The sequence below is a fragment of the Numenius arquata genome, chromosome 1, assembly GCF_964106895.1.
Source record: "Numenius arquata chromosome 1, bNumArq3.hap1.1, whole genome shotgun sequence".
Classification (NCBI taxonomy): Eukaryota; Metazoa; Chordata; class Aves; order Charadriiformes; family Scolopacidae; genus Numenius; species Numenius arquata.
The window spans coordinates 23,048,657-23,064,780 of record NC_133576.1 but is presented as its reverse complement, the minus strand read 5'-3'; the positions used below and the strand labels follow the sequence as shown (position 1 = coordinate 23,064,780).

The 16,124-nt window shown below is 41.4% G+C and overlaps 2 protein-coding genes across 2 annotated transcripts in view; one reads left to right on the top strand and one right to left on the bottom strand.

The window, feature by feature from the left end:
* The window catches only part of ARL13B (ARF like GTPase 13B), a 54,373-nt gene extending 53,269 nt beyond the window's left edge, over positions 1-1,104 (bottom strand). Inside the window, exon 1 of the mRNA XM_074144252.1 lies at positions 943-1,104. The gene's annotated coding sequence lies outside the window, so the exon portion shown is untranslated. The remainder of the gene's footprint in view (positions 1-942) is intronic.
* Positions 1,105-1,772: 668 nt separating this feature from the next.
* Positions 1,773-16,124, top strand: part of PROS1 (protein S) — a 35,910-nt gene continuing 21,558 nt past the window's right edge. Inside the window, exons 1-7 of the mRNA XM_074168445.1 lie at positions 1,773-1,909; positions 7,118-7,275; positions 8,353-8,377; positions 8,709-8,795; positions 12,267-12,389; positions 12,542-12,664; positions 14,542-14,667. Coding sequence (XP_074024546.1) covers positions 1,831-1,909; positions 7,118-7,275; positions 8,353-8,377; positions 8,709-8,795; positions 12,267-12,389; positions 12,542-12,664; positions 14,542-14,667 — 721 coding nt within the window. The 5' untranslated portion in view covers positions 1,773-1,830. The remainder of the gene's footprint in view (positions 1,910-7,117; positions 7,276-8,352; positions 8,378-8,708; positions 8,796-12,266; positions 12,390-12,541; positions 12,665-14,541; positions 14,668-16,124) is intronic.

Here is a 16,124-nt window from a genome sequence, read left to right as displayed (position 1 = left end):
ATGGGGCTTTGAGCAACCTGCTCTAGTGGGAGGTGTCCCTGCCCATGGCAGGGGGCTTGGAACTTGACGATCTTTAAGGTCCCTTCCAACCACATCATTCTATGATACTATTATATTTTGAACAGTAAACCAAGTGACTGAGCAGTGAAAAAAGCATATTCAGCAAAAACTTCAATGCCAAAATTGCAGTGTACTTAACAGGTACATGAAGTGCAAACAATAACTGTAATGTCTCAAGACTGAAGCATACAAATGTCTGCGAGAAATAGTTCTAGGACCATGAGTTCTTCCGTAATGAAAAGTTACTATAAGACTAACAGTTCATGTGAGTTTTTCACTTTCCAGCCACGTTCCTACCCTCCTTGTGTTTCCAAAAAGAAGTAGCCCTAAAATCCAGTGATTTTGGTTCAGGCGTGTTTCCTCTGCTCGTCTCTTCCACTGCGGGAGCGATTTTTTTTTTTTTTTAAATCAACATTACAGAGAAAAATCTACTCCCAAGTTGCTCAGAGACTTTCAAACTGGCTGCCGAACAGCCCGAGGCTGTCACTACGGATACACACCGATGTGTTTTATGCGGCGACGCTGGAGCGGGGCTAGCAAAAACCGGACCCGGTCTCCGCCGGCCGGGAGCCGAGCAGGACGCTGTGCCAGAGCCCCGGCAGGGCGGCCCCAGCCGCCAGCCCACCCGGGAGACTCCCCAGCCCCACCGAGAGCAGACTTACTATGGGACCTTCCGGGAGGCGCAAGCACCCGAAGAAGCCACCCCGCCGCACCGCGGGACTCCTGGCCTTCTGCCCTGACCCCCAGCCCCTCTGCCGCGGCACCGCCGGCAGCCCGCCTCACACACCGCTCCTGGAAACGCAGGACGGGACGGGGCAGACCGGGCCGCGGCAGACCGGGCCGCACAACCAGCCGCCCCACACTAGCACCCGCGGCACTCACCGGTCGCACTAACGGCTCCGCGACACGGAGCCTGTCCCCGCCACGACGGCGGCCAGCGGGACCTGGCGCTGACCCCGGGCGGCGGGAGGCCGCGACCGAAGGTGGGGAGCTGCCGCGGTTCTCCGCTCGGCTCCGCCGCGCCGGGCCCGACGCGGCCGCTCCGGAGTCACGTGGCCGGCGCCCCGCTCACGCGAAACCGCCCATTGGTCGAAGCTGCGATCTCCGAGGCAGTAGGGACGCGTAACCAAGCCGGTAACCACTGGTTACCGCCAACGGGCGCCGGGAAGGGACAAAATTGCCGGCACCAGCAGCGCACGAATACAGGCAACACCGACACACGGGCGGAGAGGCGGGGGACGGCAGGCCCACGGCTAACCAATAGGAGCGGGCGGCTTCCCCGGTGCCCGCGGAGGATCAGCCAATCAGCTGTAAGGGGGCGAGGCAGCAACGCTCCCGCACCCCTGGAACCCCCGCCCTAGAGTAAACAACGGCGCGACCCTACAGTAACTCTCGTTGCTGGATGGGCGCTGGGGGTCCCGCTCGGCCTCTCTCCCGCTGGTGCGGGGCCCTCCGTGGTTGGTGGCCCCCCGCTGGCAGTGCGCGGCGGGAGTCGCTCCGGGGGAGGATGCCCGCGGACCCTCGCGTTCCTGCCTGCCGCCGCCGTCCCCGGGGGTGCCCCCCGGCCCGGCTCGAACCGCCTGCAGCACTGCCCTCGGCGCCCTGTTGACGCTCCCGCAGGGCAACTGTGTCCGGACAGGGCCCAGCCTCCCCCCGCCCCGCTGCCCCTCCCTCCCGCCCCCAGAGAACTCGCCCGGCCCCGCCGCACAGAGGAGGCGCAGCACAGTCACGGCGCCGTGCCCGGTCCCGGCCGCCCCCGCCCCGGTAGCGATGAGGCCGCGGGGCAGGCGATGCCTCCCGCTGCTGGCGGGCCTGGCGGTGGCCATCGCCCTCGCGGAGGCCGCGACCTGTGAGTGAGGCGAGGAGGGGAGGGGGGCAAGCAGGGCCGGGGTGCGCGGGGCGGTGTGCGTTAGCGCCCCTCACTCTGCCAACCACCCGTCGCTCGGCGCCGGGGGACACCTTGGGGCCGGGGGCGAGGTGCCGAGCGGGGGTGGGGACAGGGGTGCCGCAGGGGGACGCCTCAACAGCGAGGCGAGGGGCGGCCCTCCCCGCCGGCCCGGTGCATCGCCTCTTCCCTTCCCGGGTAGGTGCCAGCCAGCCGGCGCGGTGGCGGCGCGGCTAGATCCCTCGGGTTTGGCTGCTTTCTCGAAGCCAGCCCTTACTGTTGGGGCAGCGGAGTCTGGGGTCTGGTCGCGGGTCGGAAGGAGTTTGCGGCCGAAAACGCAGCTCTGGCAGCTCAGGGGAAAGTGTGCCTTGGAATAGTGCTTGATTCGTTATCAGAGGGCTGGAGCACCTCTCCTGTGAAGACAGGCTGAGAGAGTTTGGGTTCAGCCTGGAGAAGAGAAGGCTCCAGGGTGACCTTATAGCAGACTTTCTAGTATCTGAAGGTTGTACAAGAAAGCTGTACAAAGTACAAAGTACAAGAAATCTGGAGAGGGACATTTTACAAAAGCGTGTAGTGATAAGAGAAGGGGTAATGGCTTCAAACTGGAAGAGGGTATATTTGGATCAGATATTCAGAAGAAATTATTTACTATGTGGGTGGTGAGACACTGGAACAGATTGTCCAGAGAAGTTGTGGATGCCCCATCCCTGAAAGTATTCAAGACCTGACTGGATGGGGCTTTGAGCAACCAGGTTTAGTGAGAGGTGGCAGGGGGGTTGGAACTTGGTGATCTTTAAGGTCCCTTCCAACCCCAACTATTCTGTGATTCACTTAGAAGAAAAATACTCGATAGATCGTGGTCTCGGGAGAGTGGCATTATGGTGGAGTCCAGGCAAGCAGCCCAGATTCTCTCGATAAGTTCAGACCTATCAGCCTAGGTAAGAACTACTTGCTGTCACAAATAAATACAAAAATCAAAGCTTAGGTCTTCCACACTACAGTTTATGAGCATAGTACTAAAAGAAGACAATGTGTATCTGGAACAAGCAGAACTGCAGCTCTAAGCCAGTTTCTGACGTCTTTTACTAATGATTAAACAGGTAGAAGAAAAAACTAATGTTTACTATTCTGACTTCTGTTTGAATGCTAGGGATTCTGACTGGAAGGAACTGTATGGAAAGATGAAAGTTCATTTTATAACATTTTTGAACAGGTCCTAAAAATAAATTTTCTAATAAATATTTCGTAATCTTTGTTTCTTCTGTTTTCATCACACTTTCTGTTTCATTTATCTTCCCCACTGCATACCTTGTCAGTCTTCTATGAACAGTGGGAAATTAGAAGTTGTTCTACTCATGCAAAATGTCTCTTGTCCATGTTGTCTGGTTTCTTATCCCTGGCTCTGAACAATTCCAGGGATTTCTGGAATGGGGGGGGGGGGAACCAGAAAGATCTTAATAATGCAGCTTGTACCATTTAATAATCATAAAGGAAAGTTGCCTTTCTGTTGGTCTTGGTGCAGCTGCATTTGGTCCAACATCCAGTGGTCCAACACATTTTAGATAAGATGGAGAAGGAACTGGCTAACATTAGCGGTTGGTTGGCTTTATTTTGTTAGCTCATGTCACTGATGAGCATTTTGGGAGACTCTAGTCACTGGAATTATGGAGCTGATTGCAATACAACAGCTGTACAAACAAGATGATGTCACTTTCTACAGTGGCATTCACAAGTCCTTTTTATTCAGTTTATGGGGTATTCTGAGATTCTAGGAGAGAGCACTAGTAGGCTACAACTGCTTTCCACAACTGGGGCATTAGGTAAGCAACTCTAAGCTACATTTAACTAGCCCACTTAAGGCAGGTTTACAGTTGCATCTGCACTACAAAACAGCTGTAGAAACCATTGAATCTCAGCCTTTCCCCCCATTTTTTCTTTTTCAGTAGCATTACTTCTAAGCAGATGCTTGATAAGTAATCACTACACAGCATCAGTACAACACTTACTGAAATCATAAGGCTATTTAATTCCCTAAGGCTTTAGAGATAACCAAATGAAATACATTCATTAAGTTCATTAAAGGTTAACTATTGGTTTGGCAGGACCAGAAGTGGGCTGGAGTTTCCTGTAATCAAACTGGCAGGAGAAGCAGTCAAGGTTTTATTTTTTTTAATAGAGGTCCTATGATAATCTTTGTAGGGAAAAAACAGTTGAATAAATACACTGCTGATTCTGTGCATGGGAATTGAAATATTTGCAATAAAAATACTGAATTTACATTGAGTTACATGTTTTATTTAAACTCAGAAGTCATAGGAAATCAGCTGAGGAGAAGACTGAACTGCTGTCATGTAGCTGTTTCCATTACTCTACTGTACTGAAAACACGGCATAGCAGTGTTATATCTGCTGTAATGTCCTTAAGAACATTGCATGCACTTGGAATTTTCTTGTCCTGTGTTTACTGAAAAACTGTGTCAAAATGAGAATGATGTAGCTAAAGGTCAAAACAAGTTTGTTTTAAGTTAGCTGTGAATTAGGCCTCATCTACACCATAGAGCCTCTGCCCCAAAGCTATGTCAGCGTGCTGTGCTGGTAGAAATCTCCAACTTAAACAAAATCAGCAGGTGCAATGCACAATTTTACTATTTTTTTGTCACTCCGTTTGTCTCAGGACAGATGGACTTTCTGCATCCTTCATATTAGCCTGGTTTTATGTGATGACAAATACAGCCATTTAACCAAATTAATTAAAATGACACTGGTAGAAACAGTTGGTGCTAAATACATTATCAAAATGTTTTTCAGTGTGGTGAGGGCTCAGAAGAGCTCTCATGAGGCCCTTCTTGTCCTGTGGCTTGCTGTGCTTTTGCCAGTCTCCCGGCAGATAGGGCTTGTGGATTGAGAAGAAAGGTCTAGGAGATCCATGGCTGCAGCAGTCTCCAATTTAGTTCTCATAACTGCTGTATGAAGGATACGTAACAACCAGAGAATCCAAATCCAGCTCTTAAGATGCGTTGTTAAGAGCCCTTGAGATGTACTTATGGCATACCTTAAGATTTGTGGAAGTGGGAGAAGGTAGAAGGTGAAAGCAGGCTTGAATCATTTCTTTTGTGCCAAGAATTCTGGAAGCAGGGGCCCAGAAAGTAGGACGTTTCTTTCTCTGAAAGTTTTCTTGAGGATCAGCCTTCACCTTATAGGGTTCTTTCCGTTCTTCAGTAAGATCAGCATGCATATAAGAAGAACTGAATCCTCAAATACCGGACTGTCGCCTGCTCATGTATTTCATAGTGAGGAAGGGCACAAGCCGACTTCTCCTCCTTGCATTTCCAAGCGACTGCTAGTTGCTCTCTGAGATAAAGGCGTGCTTCAAAACTTCAGAGATATGCTGTAGCAGGGTCCACCTTATACTCAGGAAATCTTACCTATTGCTTTAACAGAAGGATAAGTCTTGGCAGAATTAAAGCAAGTAGATCAATTTCAAGTGACAAGCTTATCCTACATCAAATACATTTAGGATGCTGTAACAGAAGGGTTTCTTCAGATCGTTATCCAATGTTGCAGTGCTTCAGAGTGCTTCAGTTGTGTTCCCCATCACTTGATAGAGACCTTTAGTAAAGTCTTTAGGATAGTATGGTCTAAGTTATATCTGTCATTTGAAAGCTATTCTTGCTTCAAGTTCTGGGCCTCATTAACCGCTCTCTCTAATAAGCCTTTTAAATTTTTTCTTTCCTGTTAGCACACAGATATCGGGAAGCTCTTCTCTGACACTTGCCTGCTGGCATGCCTCATAAAGGCACTCTGGGTTTGAGGTATTTTGTGCTCATAAACAGTGCTAAATTGACTGTGTCTGCTTGAATTGATCTTCTTGGTAGGCTAGTGATGAATATGTATGTACACCGTATATGGTTTGTACTGCAGGTGTCATGACTCTCACACAGTTGTGCTAGTCCGAGAGGTTAAGTTGTGCAAAGGCTGATGAAAGAAGGGCAGGTGTAGAAGTGTGGTGCTGTCTAGTTAACATATGTCAGCCATGCTCTTTAACCCTATGAGCTGGACTTTTTCCAATTATGCTCATCCATTTTTTCTCTTAATCACAAGGTACGTCCAAAAATTAAACTAATGAAGCAGTCTAATTTAGTTGCTGTTCCTGTAGTGTTGTGTACTCTACAAAGAACGTAGAAGCAAACAGACATCTTTCATTTTTAATATAATTTCTCAACCCACTCATTTGTTTACCATTTATGTAAATGTCAATTAAATGACAATAACAAGATACATTAAAATCAAGTAATGACACATAACGCGATAGGACAAGAGGAAATGGCCTCAAGTTGAACCAGGGGAGGTTTAGATTAACTATTAGGAAAAAATTTTACACTGAAAAGGTTATCAAGCATTGGAACAGGCTGCCCCGGAAAGTTGTTGAGTCACCATCCCTGTAGGTATTTAAAGGATGGGTAGACATAGTGCTTAGTGATATGGTTTAGTGATGTTTTTTGTCAGTGTTAGCTTGATGGTTGGACTAGATGATCTGAAAGGTCCCTTCCAACCTAGACAAATCTATAATTCTATGATAACACGACAGATCTGAAATACAAAAGTTAGCTAGGACTGTACCAACCTTAGTAAATTGTGAATGTGTGTGCAGGTTGTCTGCCTTGATATTTCTCGGGATATCATTCTCACCTTTTACTTTGTCTTGTTCTTTACAGTTCTGAAAAATAAAGTGACATTTATATTAATTACATATAACAGGTAGCCTGATTTTATAAGACACATTTGTGGTGTCTCAGAAGGTAAGTAGAATCAGAATATAAAAGGCTTCACAGCATTTTCCCACTTACTCATCACATATCTCACTTTAGAATATCTACAGATAAAAAAATCTTATCCTGAATAGGACATTTAAATTATGCTTCAGGCATAGCACCGCACAAAGGTTTTTTTGGTGACTTGGGATTTTTTTGGTCAGAAATAGCTACCCACATACAGAAAAGAGAATCCTAGAATTTCTTTCCACATTTTCCAAAATGATTGCAAACAGCAACTCCTGACTAACCATTTAATTCAAATTTTTGTGTGAGATTCTCATATTTTTTCAGTGCTTACAGTGTTCTTCAACTGTTAAAAAATAAATAAATAACAACAGAGCTCCTTTGTTTCTACAAAGTTTTATCTCAGCAGTATGCCTCTCAGTTCCTGATGAGGAAACGTCGAGCAAATTCTTTTATGGAAGAAAGTAAGAAGGGAAATTTAGAAAGAGAGTGCATTGAAGAATTATGCAATAAGGAAGAAGCCAGGGAAATCTTTGAAAATAATCCTGAAACTGTAAGTATCTGATTAATATCTATGAGATTGATAGTAGTTTTTTTCAGAGGGAAAGCTAGAAGTACATAGAATTCACACTGCAAAGCTAAAAAAACCAAAACAAACCACCATGCAGGCCACGAACTGGTTTGAAATTCTTTTGTGTATAGAACCTGCACAATTAATAATGAAGACTGTATAAGCAAAGAGAATAGTTGAGTAGATATTATTTTAATTTCTGGTACGGATCACCAGTTTTAGACCACTGTTGTCTGCAAGCATTCCATGTGGGAAAACTCTGTTGGCTTCAATTAAAATTTTACACAGAGGATGCATGGTAGTGAAGCCCTTTTAATGAAGAGATTGGACATATCACTGCGAGCTTTTTTCCCTAGTGGGGAGAGCTCTGTTCCTCAGTTCATTCCCACTGCACACTATTTAGTATTAGGTATATTTTATTCAGTTTTGTACTATAAAAGGGGTTATTACAAAATATATGTGGTCAAAATGAATTCTTGTTTTACAAACTACATCAAGTCTATGTTCTGTCTTTGATAACATTGCATGTATTTGGATATACTGATAGCAAGATAAAATAGTTTTAGTAATCAAGAATCGGTTATTCTTAACAATTTCTGTTTTAGTAACAATTTTCACTTTGTTTGGTATGAATTGCATGTGAGATGTTCAACGTGTTCCGGGGGGTTTGTTTATTTTAGGTTGAAAAAGGGAAATAAAGGAGGGTGTTCTGCATTCAATAGCAACATTGGGCAAGATTCTCCCATTTAAAGAGACAATTTTCAAAGTAATTTTGACACTCTATTCATTTTCATTCCTTTCACTTTGAAAGTGTCCAGTTCAGTGCAGTACCTTAATCTCTTCACTGAGTCTTGTGTTTCTTAGTGTGGTGTCTTAGCCTAAACAATAATGATATAGAAAACTTGGACTATAATCTATGAGTCAGAGTGACTTTTTCTATTTTTGCTTCTTTTGTAGTTATAATACCAATATATTTAGAATGTATTCAGTGATAGAAGTATAGCAAAATGTATCTACCTCAATTTTTTCTTACTCTTTATTTTTCTTTTCTTTCTGCAGGAGTATTTTTATCCTAAATATTTAAGTAAGTACAAAAGTCATGGACAACTCTATTATATCATTTGCTGGTTGTCTTATTTGGATAATACTAGGTTAGTTATTCTGCCCATAGTGCTTGAATGATTTCCATGCTGGTTGTAATGCATAGTAGCTCCTAGGCAGTTCTGTGTGCTTAGATCCTAGCAGAGGCACTCAGAAGGCTGGTATATGATCAGCTGTCCTTAATATGCCCAGACAAGTTTTCTGATTCAAGCTGTGAGAACAGACTCTTTGAAGGTGCCGTGCGTAAGCTGTTGTAATTTCACTCTAAAAAAGTGTTTGTATCATAAGCAGATTGTGTGGGTTTGCATTTGCAGGCTGCCTTGCCTCCCATCGAGCAGGGATTTTCAGGGTTACTGCAGTTACTCCAGATTCTCCAGCTGACCTGAGGGCTTGTGTCAATGGTAAGTGCTGCTGTTAGATACTTTACCTAATGCACTCAGATCCAAGAACACACACGTACATGGCTCAAAAGCAGTTCACATAGCCAGAAAGAGAGACAAACCTCCATTTAATTCAGGCAAACTCAATAATCTGGAACAGAAATTGACAAAAACAAATATTAGGTGGTACCAAGCATTTTCAGGATAAGTTGTGTGAGTGTTTTTAACTTTATAAAGCATGCTGGAAAAGATAATTAGGTGCAAAATGGAAGGCAGAATTCTCCCAGAAACATGGGAGCGTGTCCTACACCAACCCATTGATGTTCCCTAGTATGTCCTCTGTACTCACCATTTCTTTAATAGTTATACCTGACTCTTTGCATCTCAGAAGTCCTGTTCTGTCAGTTAAAGGAAGAGACCATCTTGTTAATTCTCCTTTGTTCTTCTCTTTGGCCCATAGTTATGCTGTAGCCCTTCATGAAGTGAGCAACGTTACCAGCTGAAAAATTCAAATATTAGCTGCAAGACATAGTCATTGACTCCAGACATAAGAAGGTCACAAAGCGTGAAACTTGTGATGTTGCTCAAATATTTTATTTTTTATGCCTATACACTTATAAGTCCAACATTAATTGTGTTTTCTTTAGTAAATTCACAGGAAGCAATCTGTACCATATTCCCTACTTGTCGCAGTTGAAACATCTCTCTAAACTTCTTAAATCTTTACAGCCAGGTTACATCACAGTTAGTTTGAACAGAGATACTTATCGTTAACCATCTGACACTATTTTTGTCATTGAAAGCAACGGAAGGCAAAAAAATCCTTAGTAATTACACTGCATATGGTCATGGATGAACATATTTTCCAGATCACTTGGCCAACGTGACTGCTGTCACAAGCTAAAATGTACTCCCATTCATATCACTCTTTCTCACTCTCATTAGAGGTCCTGGGAGGAAAGGATTTAGCAGAGTTGTATGAATGTGCAGTGTTTCTATATTACCCAATGAAAACAATTAGTTTACTTGATAGCCATTGTATTTCTCCATCTGGGTTCATATTATAAAATCAAATTAAGTAAATTGTTACTATTGGACAGTCACCAGGATAAAGGAGAAGTGTTCTTTCAAGTGTTTCTAAGACTTAAATGTTCAGCAAAATAACAACGCAAACAGAATTGAAAAAATAATTTTTTTCATATTTGTCCAAATGACTTATTTCAGAACACAAATGAATGCACATTTAAGGACACACATTTTTGGATAAACAATCACAAAAATTTGTGAATATATTGACTTTTTAATCCCCATCGCAGAAGGGAAAGGAAAATTTTCACAGGAATAGAAGACCCTTTTTCATACTTTTCTAATCCAAGCAGTTATCTAAGTTGCATTTTTAAGTCTCTAAACATCCATATCCCATAAATCTGTGTTCTTAATTGCTTTTGAAAATAAGCACTTAAATTCCTGCATTTACATCTGTTCAGCTCACCACGATTCATCTCATGGATACCAGAGCCTCTGAGTGGCAGAGGATACAGGTATCACAATACATTTCTTGCCACCTATCCTTTCTATTGCAGGCTGAATATATCTTCCAACATTTAGTTGTTGTCACACATACTTATCAAAAAGCATTTCTGGGTAGTAGGTCAGAAGGCACCCTGAACTGTGAAAAGAGGAACACCAGGCCCGCTTTTGGAACAAATAGATGCTACGTTACTCTTCCTGCAGTGACATCTTAATCATTCATCTGTGGACGTAACCTCTGTGTCCATCCAGTTCTATCCATCCTGCCTTGTCTTTTCTAGTGTATTTTACCAGTTCTTCTTTTTTCATTCATTAGTTTCCTCAATTTTCTTGCCCTTTATATCCTTATTTCACCTTATTCTATCTACTTGTGTTTCACACTGCCAACCCAATCAATCTTGTCTCAGTTCAGACTGTGACAAGCCATCACAGCCTTTTGCTAAGAAACATTTACAATCAAGTTTGTTCCCCAGTTGCACGCTCTGAGGGTAACTCCACATATATCATTTATGAAATACTTTGTTCATACCAAGCTTATACCACACTTGTTCCTGGACCTACAAAAAGAGTTAAAAATCAAAAAAAAAGAAAAAAAAATCTATAGGGAGCTGTAGAACTTACATTTTGAAGTTGCTGTGAAGGATCCATACATAAACCCCATTCTTTTTATTTCTTCTGCACAATTTCTTCTGTCAGTCTTCATCTGCAACTGGAGTCCTTTGGTCTGCAATATGAATATTACTTGACATGCACCTATTCTATAGTTTTGGAGCTTGGCTGGCCTCTGGGCTTTTGAATTTACTTGCATCAGAGCTTTCTTAGAAACAGGTTTAATTGACAAATATACTAAACGTAGATTTTGTTAAACTTTCCTAGTCACAGAAAGCTAAACTTGTAAGAAACGTTGAAGAAATCCAGTGAGGCCTTAGGTGCAGAATCTTATCAAGTTTCAGTCTTCAGGAACATTGCCTTTCATTGCACTTTTTTGAATCTGAACATCACAAAATCCTTTCTTCTTTTCATTCCGCTATCTGTTCTTTTAGGACACTGCTTTCTTTTTTTTTTTTTTTTTTTCCCCCAAAAGCATGCCTCAGAATGACATTCCGGAGCTTTACAAGAACATAACATTAAACTAGGAACAATATATTTGTAATGCTTGGAAGCCTGCAGAAAAATAACCCATAAAGCTACCAGCATATTCATAAGACGCAAATAGAATGATGCATCATGTGGGACATGGATGTAAAATTATGAAAATGGTGGGAAGAGTTAAGAGAGCTTTATGTATTTTGGTTAGAGCTAAATAGACAGTGAATTCTGTGTTCTCAGCACCAGTCTATGTAGTTTGAGCCTTGATTTCTAAGGTCTTGCCAGCATGTATAAAGAGTCTTCAGTTGCTCTTTATGATCCAAATTTGTCATTGAAGTTAAAAGGTGACTGTGTTAGACACTGATGTATCCAGTCTACCTACAGGACCTGGACAGCCAAGGCAACCTGAGGTGTTAGTTTCTCTGAAAATGTGACCCTCCTTGAACAGAGAAACTGATCTCTGTAATCCTGAATTCTTGGTATTGTTGAAACTTCAGTATTGCTAGTGAAATTTGTGGTAGTGTGATGGGACAGAGAACTGTTCTTTAAAAGGTGAAATACGTCCTTAAAATGTAATGAAAATAGTATCAAGTCTGTGTTTGGTCACATCTTGCAGGGATTAACATGGCTTAGTGAGTCATTTGTTTTCTAGTTGTTTTCTTTCTGACAAAGAAAAAGTACTGGTGGCTTTGTTTTTTCTTACTTGCAAATTCTTGCTGACAGAATTAGCAGCAAGATGGCTGTAGGGTACTCGATGTTACACGTCAAGCCTTTTCCTATTTCATGAAAGGGAAGAGAAGAAGGAAGACTAAACTGATCCTTAAGGAAAAATAACCCCAAATAACAAGTATTTCCAATGTTTCCATCCCACAGAAATTTCAAACCAGTGTAGCCCTCTGCCGTGCCATAAAGATGGATATAAGGATTGCATAGATGGACAAGCCAAATATACATGTGTCTGTAAACCAGGATGGCAAGGAGAGAAATGTGAAGAAGGTATAGTCTGTAATCTCATCATGATGTTAATTCTCAGAGACACAATTATAGTTCTACTATTATTGAATAGTAACAGATCTTTAAGTATACCCACACAGTTGGTCCGTGAATGTCTTCCCCTGAGCAGAGATTTTTATTTTGTTTTTCTCCAGATATAAATGAATGTGAAGACTTAAATGGAGGTTGTAGCCAACGCTGTTCTAATTTACCTGGAAGCTACCGTTGTTTATGTGAAGATGGCTACTTCATGCATTCAAATAAACGGGATTGCGGAGGTAGGAAGTGAGACTTAAGGAAGACATCATTACATGACAATACACTGCCTGTTTACTAGAGAGGAAAGATTTTAGTTCAGTAGTTCCATAAATGCTCTAAGTCAGCAGAAGCTTGCATTGCCTCTGAAAGATGCAGTCCTGCTTCAACCTGGCTACTCATTCCACCTACAGCCTTACAGCACTGCAAACATTTGTGCAACTGTATAGTGAAACAGATCAAGGAACTGAGGTAACTTAAAACCGATTCAGGAAAAAAGAAAAAAAAAAAAGAAAAAGAACAAAAGAGACTATATATTAGATTCTGCTTCCTTACTAGAGCTCTGTAAAGATTGTTTTGGTCACTAACCAATTTCACATACCCTTTAAGCATACTGAAACAAGAATCTAGAGTGGTGTGACCAGCTAACAGTGTTACCATAGAAATCTTGTCTGGTAAACACTGGTTTAGGCTGAATCACTCCTAATTAGTGATGCTGCTCTTTTGGGAGTTTGAAGTTCATTGGAGAAGAAACTATTAATGAATCTGAAAATGCTCTTAATGGAGAGAAAGATTTGCCTTTTACGCGCCCAGCACAATTTTTTTTTCTGTACACTCTTGTGTCTGTTATTATTGACCATGACCTATGTCTCTCATTCCATTCCAGATAAAGACTATGTATTAACATAATTAGCAATTCTTACTGCATAGTTAGAAAAAAATAGAACCTCATTCCATTTTAGTGTCATATATTTTATTGCTGAACTATGCCAACAGTTTTGGATAATGTTAAATTCTATAAGAGGCCAGACTTGAGGGCTGCCACCTGCTGTCATTTCTTTTAGGGTTTTTTTGGGGACTTATTTTGTTTTTTTGTTTGGGGTTGTTTGGGTTTTTTGGGTGAATGAATGATTTCCAGAGAAATTCCAGAAGAACAGAAGATTGCTGTTTTGTCAAAAAGAGCAAGACGATACATTGGATAGAATCTCTGTAATTCTTAGAAAGACACTGGAAAAGTTGATTAAAAAAATAATCAAAGATAAAAATACACCAATGTACCTTAGTACCTAGAATACTAGTTTGGTCATTTGATAAACTGGATTTAAATGTTTCATTACATCCAACTACAAAGTTATACACCTAGGATTTTGGAGTACACAGGGTAACTGTAGAAAAGCAGGATGAATTCAGGACAGCTTTGACTTGGAAAATGTTTTGGGAATCCTAGCAAGCCAGTGGCAGAATCTGTTCTCTCTGTGCAGCACCATTTCCACAACTACTACAAACCACAGAGAAAACTAGAATGATGCCTGCACATACAAGTGGGAATTGAAGTACTACCAGGGATCTGATATTTTTCTGTCTACAAGACATTTAGTAAGATTGATACTATATGCCGCATCCAGTTGTCACATCTGCATTTTGAAAATGACATTGAAAAATTGGAAACAATGCAGAAGATAGACACTAAAATGGTTTGGGGGATGGAGACACAGTGGGGGACTTGAACACCTGTCAGCATAGCCAATTAGAAGACAATGAATTGATCGCAGCATGTAAGAAACTCTGATGGGATTATCTCTTGTCTTTCTGGATGTTTTTTTCTGAGATAGGATTTTATCATGCAGTCTAGTTTAGGAAACCTGCAGACTGTTTCTCTCTCTGCCTTCCTGGACATGCATCCCTTTTCATGTTATCCATAGAACACATGAGAGAGTGACAAAGGCAGACAGGCAAAGAATTCGTTTTTCACTGAGGACATGGCAGAAGTGCTTTTTAGAGACCTCTGGAAATCTTTATGGCTATAGCTATAGTCTCAGTTTACACAGCTTTGTGAAGAGTTAAGAAAAATGGTATGTGAGAGAATGACTTCTTTTCAATAGCTTGTTTGTATTTCTAGATATAAATGAATGTGCATTACATCCAAATATCTGTGGGACAGCCATCTGTAAGAACACCCTGGGGAAATATGAATGTGAATGTGCTGAAGGCTACACATATAATTCAACTTCCAAGAACTGTGAAGGTAGGTCTTCCCCCTGCCCCTGCCTTTTCTCTTTTTTTTTCCTTTTTTTTTTTTTTTGTTGTTGTTTTTAATCCACTGCTATACCAAACTTTCAGAGGCTCAGTCAGGCTATATTACATGTAGTGTATATAATTACAATGACTTACTCCCAGCTATTGGAAGGTTTTACAGTACGCTCCTCTGTCCTACTGTATGCCATATAGCTTCCTCAGTTCACGGGAGCTCTCCTGCCCCGCTGCAGAGAGGACTTTCTGTCCAAGCTCTCTAACCAGCTAGCATGTTTCTTTCAGATAACTTGGAGCAATGTGTTGAGGATCCAGATGTTACCTTGTTTTTAGCATCATTACAGTTATAAGAATGGAATATTTATGTCAATCAGTTTAATATATACCCCTAACTCAAAACAAGTTGTAGCAAAAGCAATTAAAAATACTTATTTGGCAATTCCAAAATGGGCAAGACAGTTAAAAAGATTTATAAAGAGACAATCATCAGAAGTGAAAGCTGTCCTTAATCAAGTTGCCTCAAAAAACTATAAAGCTTGTCTTCATCCATCTGAAAGGCTGTTTAGGTGCTTATTTAGCCCTCATGGCCAGGGACTCTGTCTCTGTCCTTTATACGTCCTTAGATCTTGGATACTGAAAATAGCTTTTCACTGAGGTCATTGAATTCCATTTAAAATAATATTCAAGTGTCTAATCCTTCCTTGGGGTAACTACTTATGCTGAAAATAACAGCATTGGAGTGAACCAATCTCCATTCTAGGCTGGAAATGACAGCATAACAGTTGTATAAAAGATTTTGTATAAAGACCCCACATTTAAAATAAAAAACATTCCTAAATATCCAGAAATGGAGCTATGAAAAAAGAAACTGCACCAAAAGAATCTTTCCTCAGGAGTATTCTTTTCTGAAATGAAAATCTGGAAGAAAGAACTTCAAGACAAAGTTCGGTAACTATTATAACAAAGTTGAAAAGTACCGATAGTTAGCAGTAAAGCAACAAGAAGCCATTCATACACAGACTATCATAAAATAACTTTCTCGAGTATTGAAAGTATTTACATTATTGTACTAGAATATATTTTATTTCTATTTACTACACACATCAGAAATTAAATTTCAGTTCTAGAAGAGGTATATAAGCTCTTAGAGTTTTACCATGAAGGGAAATTTTCTACATTGCCAGTTTAAGAAAAATACGTCACTGACTGATTTTTATTTTAAATGCTGCCTTTATGTTATTGCTCAAAAGGACACAGAAGTAGCTTCTTGCTGGCTATGAATCTTTTGCTCCATGGCTTTTCATGCAGCTTTCTTGTGACAAAGCTTTGCAGAGTGGTAATGATTACATATTCATATGTCTGCTTTGTCCAGTTACTATGGGATTAAAATGTTACTGGCAATTTTGTGTCCCCGTGTGCACTTAAATGAGAAAAACCTCACAGTAATTAATC